Consider the following 11,317-nt stretch of genomic DNA (forward strand, 5'->3'; position numbering starts at 1 on the left):
AAGGAATCAATCTCGTGAACCTTCTCTGAACTTATTACATTCTTTTACATTCTTTCTCACACAGCATATTTGAGGAGATTTAAGGGGAAGCTAAATAAATACACGAGGGTGAAAGGAATAGAAGGATATGTTGATGGGGTGGGAGGGGGCTGGTGTGGAGCATAAACACCGGCACGGATCTGTCGGGCTGAATGGCCTGTTCCTGTGCAGTAAACTCTGCGATTTCACAGAATTTATTGTTAAACTCCAGACAAGAAACATCTCAATATCCGGAAAGGTTAGAGGGTTAAATTATGAGGACCGGTTGGATAAACTTGGCTTGTATTTCCTTGAGTCTCGAAGGTTGAGGAGTGATCTGATCGAGTGATTATGTTACTGGACCAGTAATCCAGAGGCCTGGACCAATGATCTGAATTCAAATCTCACCACGGCAACTGTGGAATTTAAATTCCATTAATTAAATAAATCTGGAATAAAAAGCTAGTATCAGTAATGGTGACCATGAAACTACCGGATTGTCGTAAAACCCCATCTGGTTCACTAATGCCCTTTAGGGAAGGAAATCTGCCGTCCTTAGCCGGTCTGGCTGGGAAGTGACTCCAGACCCACAGCAATGTGGTTGACCCTTAAATGCCCTCTGAAATGGTGGCTCACCACCACCTTTACAAGAGCATTTAGAGATGGGCAATAAATACTGGCCTTGCCAGCGACACCCACATCCCTTGAACAAAAGAAAAACACTTCACAAAGTATCTCTTTGGCTGTAAAGCACTTTGGGATGTCCTGGGTTCGTGAAAGATACTGTATGGGCAAGTTTTTTTTTCTCTGATTGCCCCGTTCCCACACTCTCGCCATTGGTCGGCCAACACATCCATCCTCACAATGCTCTGCTTCAAAGCCAATCAGAAAGCCATCGCCACCTGATTGGATGATTCTCGACTCACCATCAAACAGTATATTTTCTCCCCCACCAATCTACGATAATTTTTATAGCTAACAAACAAAAGTGTTTGTAGAAAGAAAAAGAAAAATCCACAATATTTTTAACTCCCGGGGTTTTGCTCGCACCTGTTTTCCGGAGATTAACCCCTCGTTTCTGGAGACTCCTGGGCAATCCTGAGAGGTTGGGGTCCTTCATTGGAACTAGGAGATCGGTCACCTAATGGGACTGAGCAAAGATGGAAAGTAATGGGGGAGAATGAGTGAAAACAGCAAACCTGTGTCTCCTGTGCCCTTTTCTATTGCTCAGTTCCCATCAAAGAGCAGGCCCGAGGGCTGAATGGTCTCCTGTTCCCATTAAAGAACCCTCTCGTTGTCCAGCTCCAAGTTCTGCCGATGGCTCAGCACCCAAGGGGTTAATCTGTCATTTTACATGTGCTGTCCGACCCATTTTATAATTCCTGCATTTTGTAAAATGAAATTCCGGCTTCCTGCAAGTCCGATAATGTCACGTGGAAGGTGCATTTATTGGGCCCAAGTTTGCACCCACAGTTAGAATGGCGCACCTCCATGAGCCAGGTCCCAGCACTGAAAACAGGGCCGGGACACCTCCACGTGCGCACTAGAGAGTGCACACGTGTGCAGTAGCTCCTCGCCCCCAGATTCTGTGTGTGTGTGTGCTGCAGGTTGTGTGGGAGGGGCCCGATGCATGCCGCCCCTAGCTCTGGCCGAATGGGCTCCCCGCTGCGACCTGCGAAGGAACAGACGGCAATGTCCGTCATCGAAGACAGGAGATCCCGGGAACAGAAAGCCAAACAAAAAAGTGAGAAGGAGCTGGCAAAAGTGACCATCAAGAAGGAAGATGACTGAGGCCATCGAGAGTTCCTTGGGACTGTCTGGCGATGATCGGGGGGGTAGCAAGAAAGCAAAGAGATTGGGGGCAAGATGTGAATAGGATGGGACCCTGGGCAGGCTCGTCTGTTTAACGATGCTCCCCTCTCCCCTCCCCCACCACTCTTTCCCCCCCCCCCCCCTGCCTCACTCCCTCCCTCCCTCCCCCACTCCCTCCCTCCCCCCCACTCCCCCAGTATTCATTGGCCTTGTAGGGTTTACATCGGGCTTGTTCTCCTCGTACATCAACATGGCTGCAGGCTTCCTGCACATACACGCCAAGTGACCGCTGACGTTGCAGTTTCTGCAGGTATATTGCTGATATCTGCAAGCTCTGGCTGGTGTTTGCCTCCACACCTCCAGCATGAGCTGGAGGCCCCGTTGTTGGAAACAAAAGGTCCATTACCAGTTGTTCATCTCTGACTGTCTCTGTAACTGTCCTTAAGTGCACCATTAACAGATGTTGATGGCCCCATTACTGGCCGTATTGTCCATTGCGATGGCATGAATCGCCGTTCAGCTAGCCATTTTCTCTGTTGAATTCTCCCTTCGGGTTTGACTGCATGCTGGGGCATGTCCGATTTGCCCTTGTCTGCCTAGAGAACTGTGTGCCGCGTTCGCGTTAACAGTGTTAACTCCCTGGTCGTTTGCCGCATTTGAGCCAAGACTTTTGCCATAAATCATTCTGGTCTCTTCCTCCCCTGAGATAATTGTCTGGGCTATCATAGCCGCCGCTTCCAAGGTCAAATCTTTGGTCTCAATCAGTTTCCTGAAAACCCCAGCGTGCCCGATGCCCTCAATTTAAAAAAAGTCTCGCAGCATCTCCGCTCTGCATGCGTCTGGGAACTTACATAGGCTCGTCAGTCGCCTGAGATCTGCCACGAAGTCAGGAACGCTTTGCCCTTCTCGTCGCTGGTGCGTGTAAAACCGGTGTCTCGCCATGTGCATGCTGCTCGCCGGTTTAAGGTGTTCCCCGATCAACTTACTGAGCTCTTCGAACGTCTTGTCCGCCGGCTTCTCTGGTGCTAGAAGGTCCTTCATCAAAGAGTAGGTTCTGGATCCACAAACCATCAGATGAGCTCTGCGTTTGTCGGCCGAATCCTGTCCCAACCATTCCTTAGTGACAAAACTTTGCTGTAGTCTCTCAATAAAGTCGTCCCAATCATCACCAATACAGTACCTCTCGTCTGTGCTGCTATTGGCCATGCTCACGTGGTTTAAATCCCAGTTTCTCGTCGCCAATAATATGTCCTTACTATACAGTATAAATGTACATGAGGCCCATACTTGAGAGAAGGTCACTCTGTGACCAGTTACCTTTATTACCAAGACCTCAAGAGACAGATGGTGGGTGGAGCTTCCCCTTTTATACCGGAAAGTCCAGGTTAGGAGTGTCTCCCACAAGTTCGCCCCCTGTGGTCAGTGTTCTCAAGGTATACAACTTAGGTCAGCTTATACATGGGTTACAAAGATAGTTGAATACATGACACCCTTCTCCACTTTCTCTCTCACCCACCCCCCTCTCCTCTCTCTCTCTCCCCCCCACCTCCTCTCTCTCTCTCTCTCCCCCCTCCTCTCTCTCTCTCTCCCCCTCCTCTCTCTCTCTCTCCCCCCCTCCTCTCTCTCTCTCCCCCCCCTCCTCTCTCTCTCCCCCCTCCTCTCTCTCTCTCCCCCCTCCTCTCTCTCTCTCCCCCCCTCCTCTCTCTCTCTCCCCCCCTCCTCTCTCTCTCTCCCCCCCTCCTCTCTCTCTCTCCCCCCCTCCTCTCTCTCTCTCCCCCCCTCCTCTCTCTCTCTCCCCCCCTCCTCTCTCTCTCTCCCCCCCTCCTCTCTCTCTCTCCCCCCCTCCTCTCTCTCTCTCCCCCCTCCTCTCTCTCTCTCCCCCCCTCCTCTCTCTCTCTCCCCCCCTCCTCTCTCTCTCTCCCCCCCTCCTCTCTCTCTCTCCCCCCCTCCTCTCTCTCTCTCCCCCCCTCCTCTCTCTCTCTCCCCCCCTCCTCTCTCTCTCTCCCCCCCTCCTCTCTCTCTCTCCCCCCCTCCTCTCTCTCTCTCTCCCCCCTCCTCTCTCTCTCTCCCCCCTCCTCTCTCTCTCTCCCCCCTCCTCTCTCTCTCTCCCCCCTCCTCTCTCTCTCTCCCCCCTCCTCTTTCTCTCTCCCCCCCTCCTCTTTTTCTCTCCCCCCCTCCTCTTTTTCTCTCCCCCCCTCCTCTTTCTCTCTCCCCCCCCTCCTCTTTCTCTCTCCCACCTCCTCTTTCTCTCGCCCCCCCCACTTTCTCTCGCCCCCCTCCTCTTTCTCTCGCCCCCCTCCTCTTTCTCTCGCCCCCCCTCCTCTTTCTCTCGCCCCCCCTCCTCTTTCTCTCGCCCCCCCTCCTCTTTCTCTCGCCCCCCTCCTCTTTCTCTCGCCCCCCTCCTCTTTCTCTCGCCCCCCTCCTCTTTCTCTCGCCCCCCTCCTCTTTCTCTCGCCCCCCTCCTCTTTCTCTCGCCCCCCTCCTCTTTCTCTCGCCCCCCTCCTCTTTCTCTCGCCCCCCTCCTCTTTCTCTCGCCCCCCTCCTCTTTCTCTCGCCCCCCTCCTCTTTCTCTCGCCCCCCTCCTCTTTCTCTCGCCCCCCTCCTCTTTCTCTCGCCCCCCTCCTCTTTCTCTCGCCCCCCTCCTCTTTCTCTCGCCCCCCTCCTCTTTCTCTCGCCCCCCTCCTCTTTCTCTCGCCCCCCTCCTCTTTCTCTCGCCCCCCTCCTCTTTCCCTCGCCCCCCTCCTCTTTCCCTCCCCCCTCCTCTTTCCCTCCCCCCTCCTCTTTCCCTCGCCCCCCTCCTCTTTCCCTCGCCCCCCTCCTCTTTCCCTCGCCCCCCTCCTCTTTCCCTCGCCCCCCTCCTCTTTCCCTCGCCCCCCTCCTCTTTCCCTCGCCCCCCTCCTCTTTCCCTCGCCCCCCTCCTCTTTCCCTCGCCCCCCTCCTCTTTCCCTCGCCCCCCTCCTCTTTCCCTCGCCCCCCTCCTCTTTCCCTCGCCCCCCTCCTCTTTCCCTCGCCCCCCTCCTCTTTCCCTCGCCCCCCTCCTCTTTCCCTCGCCCCCCTCCTCTTTCCCTCGCCCCCCTCCTCTTTCCCTCGCCCCCCTCCTCTTTCCCTCGCCCCCCTCCTCTTTCCCTCGCCCCCCTCCTCTTTCTCTCGCCCCCCTCCTCTTTCCCTCGCCCCCCTCCTCTTTCCCTCGCCCCCCTCCTCTTTCCCTCGCCCCCCTCCTCTTTCCCTCGCCCCCCTCCTCTTTCCCTCGCCCCCCTCCTCTTTCCCTCGCCCCCCTCCTCTTTCCCTCGCCCCCCCTCCTCTTTCCCTCGCCCCCCCTCCTCTTTCCCTCGCCCCCCCTCCTCTTTCTCTCGCCCCCCCTCCTCTTTCTCTCGCCCTCCCCTCCTCTTTCTCTCGCCCTCCCCTCCTCTTTCTCTCGCCCTCCCCTCCTCTTTCTCTCGCCCTCCCCTCCTCTTTCTCTCGCCCTCCCCTCCTCTTTCTCTCGCCCCCCTCCACACTCTCTCTCTATCCTTCTATTTTTTTATTATTTTTATTCATTAATTGCATATTACTTTTTGTGCTTTTTAAGTCTTGGTGCTCTCCTTGTATTTTTTATTTGTTATTGAATGCTTATTTTTGGGCTTTGTTTAGTGCTTGGTGTTTAAATGTACTGCTTAGTTTATTGCTTAGTGCTTTAAATGTACTTATGCTTCTTCAATGTTCTTGTGAAGGTGTTTAGTGTTTGGAAAATCCTCTAACTCCCCCCCCCACCCCCAATCTCTGGCTACCTGTGCCTGATTTCGAAAGTGTCCGCAAGGTTTTTCTGAGCGGTCAAAAGTGGACACATATGCTGGCCTAAGTTCGTTTGGAGTAACTATTGGCTGTCTAAACTTGCTTAAATGGCCAAAACAGGTTGGTAACGCCCCCTTTTGGAAAAAAAAATTTAACTTAAAAGAAACTGAACTAACTCACTGAAACTAGCGCAAACTAAATGTGGAGAATTGCGATTTTTAAGATACTCCAAAAAAAACTAGTTGCTCCAAAAAAAATGAGCAACTCCTGTGGAAACTTGGCCCCATTACCTGGGGGTCTGGATAGTTTGCTGGTGCAGCAGCAGTTCACGGCTATAAGGGATAATTCATGGGCTGTGGAAATAGCTGGTTATTCCAGCCAAGCCCTGCAATTCAAGTGCTTTGATATAGTTAATACTGAACACTTTTATTGGCATCTGATTTGAGGAATTCAACCGAAACCCAGCGTGTATAAAGGCTATACAGCGCTGCAATACTCAGCCAACAGGAGCTATCCTACAGATTCGTGTTTGGTAATATTCCTTGACCATTTTTTTTCACTTATTCATTCTGCAGTTATTGCATCTAATAACAGGCATCTTCACTGGTTAGGCCTCAGTTGGAGTATTGTGTCCAATTCTGGGCACTGTACTTTGGGAAGGATGTCAGAATGATACCCGGACTTCAAGGGTTAAGTTACGAGGAGAGATTACACAAATTAGGATTGTATTCCCTAGAATTTAGAAGGTTCAGGGTGATCTGATCGAAGTTTTCAGGATATTCAGGGGAACTTTTGGAGTGTAGTCAGTGTTGTAATGTGCGAAACGCGGCAGCCAGTTTGCACACAGCAAACTCCCACAAACAGCAATGTGATCGTGACCAGGTAATCTGTTTTTGTTATGTTGTTTGAGGGATAAATATTGGCCAGGACATCGTGGATAACTCCCAACCTTCTCTTCGAACTAGTGCCATGGGATCTTTTACTTCTACCCGAGAGAGCAGACGGGGTCTTGTTTAACCATCTTTTACTTCTACCCGAGAGAGCAGACGGGGTCTTGTTTAACCTCTCATCCAAAAGACGGCACCTCTGACAGCGCACTACTCCCTCAACACTGCACTGCACTTTCAGCCTAGATTTTGTGCTCAAGTCTCTGGAATGGGACTTGAATCCACAATCTTTTGACTCAGAAGCCACAGCTGACACAGATAGAAATAAACTATGGTTGGGGACTCTAGCACTAGGGGGCATAGTCTAAAAATTAGAGCCAGACCTTTCAGGAGTGAAGTCAGGAAACACTTTTACACACAAAGGGTGGTAGAGGTTTGGAACTCTCTTTTGCAAACGGCAATTGATGCTGGGGGTCAATTGTTAATTTTAAAGTGGAGATTGATAGCCTTCTGTTAATGTTCCAATGTTCCTAAGGCCTTGGAAAAGGTGTTGAGATTTACTAGAATGGTAACAGGGATGAGAGACTTCAGTTACATGGAGAGACTGGAGAAGCTGGGGTTGTTCTGCTTAGAGTGGAGAAAGTTAAAGGGAGATTTAATAGAAGTGTTCAAAATCATGAAGGATTTTGATAGAGTAACTGAGGAGGAGCAGTGTCGATTGGCCGGAGGGTCAGTAACCAGAGGACACAAACTTAAGGCAATCGGCAAAAGAACCAGAGGGGGGATGTGGAGAATTTTTTTACGCAGTGAGTTGTTGTGATCGGGAACGCCCTGCCTGACGGGGCAGTGGGAGCAGATTCAGTAGTAACTTTCAAAAGGGAATTGGATAAATACTTGAAAAGCAACCATTTGCAGGGCTGTGGGGAAAGAGCAGAGGGGAGTGGGACTAATTGGATTGCTCTTTCACAGAGCCGGCACAGGCACGATGGGCCGAATGGCCTCCTCCTTCTGAGGTGTATCATTCTATGATATTCAAATTTACAGCTCGTGAGGCTTCTCCGCTGAGTGCAAGCACCATTGGACACTACATTTCATAAAATCTTACGCACCAAGTCCCGCTCATCCATCACCCCTGTGCTCGTTGACCTACATTGACTCCTGGTTAAGCAAAGCCTCGACATCAAAATTCTCATCCTTGTTTAAAAATCCCTCATGGCCTTGCCCCTCCCTATCTCTCTAATCTCCTCCAGCCCCACAACCCCGCCCGCCGCCCCCCTCCCCCCCCCCCCCCCCCCCCGAGATATCTGCGCGAATTCTGCCGACTTGAGCATTCCTGATTTTTATTGCTCAACCATCGGCAGCTGTGCCTCCTGTTGCCTAGGCCCCAAGCTCTGAAACTCCCTCCCTAAACCTCTCCACCTCTCTACCTCTCTTTCTTCCTTCAAGACGCTCCTTAAAACATATCTCTTTGACCAAGCCACCTGCTGTAATTTCTTCTTGTGTGGCTCGGTGTCAAATTTATTTGTTTTGTCTTATAACACTGCTGTGAAGCGCCTTGGGACGTTTTACGACGTTAAAGGTGCTATATAAATGCAAGTTGTTGTTAAGTCAATGACCCGCCAAACGATTCCAGCACTTTCATTTTATTTCGGAAGCCCCAGCGTCTCGCGGCATTTTGCTTTTGTAAAACCTCTGACCGTCTGTGGTTGCGGTCTCTGGCATGAGTCGCCAAACTGTTGTACCTTGCTTCCTCCTTCACCCAGGTTCACTTTTCTCATCCATCTTCCAGGTGGCAACTCTCTGTTGGGTATCGACCTGATCGAGGAGCGTTCGTCGAGCAGTCCCAGCAACGACGAGGCTGCCATGGCGGTGATCATGAGCCTTCTGGAGGCTGACACAGGGCTGGGAGGTCCGGTCGATTTCAGTGACTTGCCGTGGCCCCTCTGAACAATCTCGAAGTGGCGACCACACCCCCGAGACGTTTATATAAACAGGAGTGCATTGAGTCGCACACTGATGGAGCCGCTCATTGGACCTTTTGCCAAGTGTGTGTGTGTGTGTGTGTGTGTGTGTCTGCCCGTTGCTTATCGACTTGCACGTAGCTAAGACTTTCATGTGTGGATCCCACATAAATCACATCAGGCACGCCCCCACCCAATGTGCTTGAGAACATAAGATTTAGGAGCAGGAGTCAGCCGTACGGCCCCTCGAGCCTGCTCCGCCATTCAATAAGATCAAGGCTGATCTTCGACCTCAACGCTACCTTCCTGCCCGATCCCCATATCCCTTGATACACCGAGAGTCTAAAATTTTATCGATCTCAGCCTTGAATATACTCAACGACTCATCATCCACAGCCCTCTGGGGCAGAGAATTCCAAAGATTTACCACCCTCTCAGTGAAGAAATTCCTCCTCATCTCAGTCTTAAATGGCCGACCCCTTATCCTGAGACTGTGTCCCCCTAGTTCTAGACTCTCCAGCCAGGGGAAACATCCTCTCAGCATCTACCCTGTCAATCCCCCTCAGAATCTTATATGTTTCAATGAGATCATCTCTCACTTTTCCAAACGCCAGAGAGTATAGGGTCCAATCCGACGTGACAGAACCGGGCTGTGAAGTTGCTATGTTAACTTTGAGTGACTGACCAGTTCCCTCAGAGGATATTTCAAGCCTGGATTTTCGTTTCATTTCCCACTTCTCGCAAAAAAAATTTCCGGAGCCTAACTTTGCACAGGTATGGTTTTTTTTTTACACACTATAGATTCCCAATGTGCATAATCTCTTGTTTAAAAAAAAAACTAATTGTGTCATAGTTTTTTTTTATTCCTGCATTGCACCGTCCTAGATATAAAATATATATATATATACATATAAATATTTAATGTATTAGCTGTCAAATGCTGTTTTTAAAGTGCAAGAGTTCATCTTGTTCAGTCGCTTTGTACAGTTTGTTTATTTTTTTACAGAAATCACCTTGTATAAAGAGCGAGAAATTGCCCTCTTAAAACTTTAACCGTAAAATATTTGTATATAGCGTGTAAGCGGGATTTATACCGACATTAATCTCTTTGTCCTCTTCTTCCATCCCAAGGTACAGTTTGCTCCAACAGAGAGACACGATCCTGATTGTATTTTTAAAAAAGACTCATTTTAATTGATCCCTTATACTAAATCCCCTTGTTTGATCAGTGTGTCTGCCTGACCTGTTGTCCATGGAAATCTCCCATCGCCTCCTCAGCCCGTACGGCGGGCGATATTCCAGTGTTCTGTGTCTGTATGCAAGTGTGGAGCTCTGCTGTGCACCTTTACACGTGTCAGCTGTGGCTCAGTGGGTCACCTTCCCTCTTCTCAGAAGCTTAGTCAGAAGCTTGTGGGTTCAAGTCCAACTTGAGCACAAATAGCCAGGCTGACATTCCCAGTGAAGTACTGAGGGAGCTCTGCACAAGGTGCCGGCTTTGGGATGAAATGTTAAACCGAGGCTCTGTCTGCTCTCTCATGGACGTAAAATATCCCATGGCACTATTTTGAAGACAAGCAGGGGTGTTATCCCCGGTGTCCTGGCCAATATTTATCCATCAATCAACATAACAAAAACAGATTAACTGGTCATTATCACATTGCTGTTTGTGGGAGCTTGCTGTGTGCAAATTGGCCACCACGTTTCCTACGTTACAATAATGACTACACTCTAAAAAGTACTTCATTGGCTGTAAAGCGCTGTGAGATGTCCAGTGGTTGTGAAAGGTGCTATATAAATGCAAGTCTTTCTGTGCTTTTTTATTTTAATCTTTATTATACATTTAGCTTTTATCTTTTTTTAAAAAAAGTGAACGGACCCCATTTTCAGCAAGGTTGTAAAAGTGCGGTGAAGATTTTGTGCGAAGGGAGAGTCGAGGCCGAGACTCCCCTTTTCCGGCAGCTCGGACGGGAATTATTTGACGAATACAGGAAAAATAGACAAAATAAAAATGAAGATTTTAGGAGAATTTGACTGAGTTCCATCCAGTTTGCTGCATGATACAAAGGTAATGGAGTTTCATAATTTTCATCCTTGTTTACAAATCCCTCCATGGCTCTCACCCCTCCCTATCTCTAATCTCCTCCAGCCTGTAAGTGATTTCCCTTGGGTGTTTTCGATGCACTCCCACGTTACAAAAGTTCGAGACCTGGGATTGATTACTGAACGGATGAATGAATCACGGACAAATACCTTGGTCTCAACCGTCAATGCTTTTATTAAAGCTACCTCAATACAGCAAAACTACAAGTAAACACAATGATGATTTAGTACAATCCAATACCCTGGCGTGTCTAAACCACCCCTATCGTGAAATAGCCAATGTTTAAACCCTCTGCTCGGATCCATAGTGTACCCCCGAATCTGTACCGACTGGCTGGGCATACCCCTATGGTCCTTGCAGCAAAACCTTCCCACTAAAACCCTTCTAAGGCTTGGTTGGGAGAACACACACCACCTCACTCAGTGGCTTCTCCTGGTGAAAACGTGTATCTTCTGATTCCCCACTACCTATGGTTTCTTCTTTCTGTCCCAGATGGAGTACTCGATCCGTGTAGAGGTGAAGCGAGAGAGAGAGTTATGGCCATGCAGCCACCTTTTATATCCCAAATCTCTTTGCCTTTTCTGGCCCAATAAAGTTTTTCCTTGTTTCAAGGCTTCTGTCTGAGTGGCCCATGTGTATTCCAGCGATGGGGTTTCGCTTCCAACCGGTCTGGGGCTTAATGGCTTTCTTTTATTCTGGTTTCCTGCCGCTCGGGGTTCTCTCATCCAGGTAATGGCTTGATTATTGACCAGATACATCTGATTTAT

The 11,317-nt window shown here is 49.7% G+C and overlaps 1 protein-coding gene across 1 annotated transcript in view; it reads left to right on the plus strand.

Moving 5' to 3' along the window:
- LOC139280036 (basic helix-loop-helix ARNT-like protein 1) overlaps window positions 1–10,475 on the plus strand; it is a 71,382-nt gene extending 60,907 nt beyond the window's left edge. The window contains exons 18-20 of the mRNA XM_070899479.1: window position 108; window positions 8,278–9,223; window positions 9,581–10,475. Of these exons, the coding sequence (XP_070755580.1) occupies window position 108; window positions 8,278–8,435 (159 nt within the window). The 3' untranslated portion in view covers window positions 8,436–9,223; window positions 9,581–10,475. The remainder of the gene's footprint in view (window positions 1–107; window positions 109–8,277; window positions 9,224–9,580) is intronic.
- Window positions 10,476–11,317: the final 842 nt, after the last annotated feature.

The sequence above is a fragment of the Pristiophorus japonicus genome, chromosome 14 (assembly GCF_044704955.1).
Source record: "Pristiophorus japonicus isolate sPriJap1 chromosome 14, sPriJap1.hap1, whole genome shotgun sequence".
Lineage (NCBI taxonomy): Eukaryota > Metazoa > Chordata > Chondrichthyes > Pristiophoridae > Pristiophorus > Pristiophorus japonicus.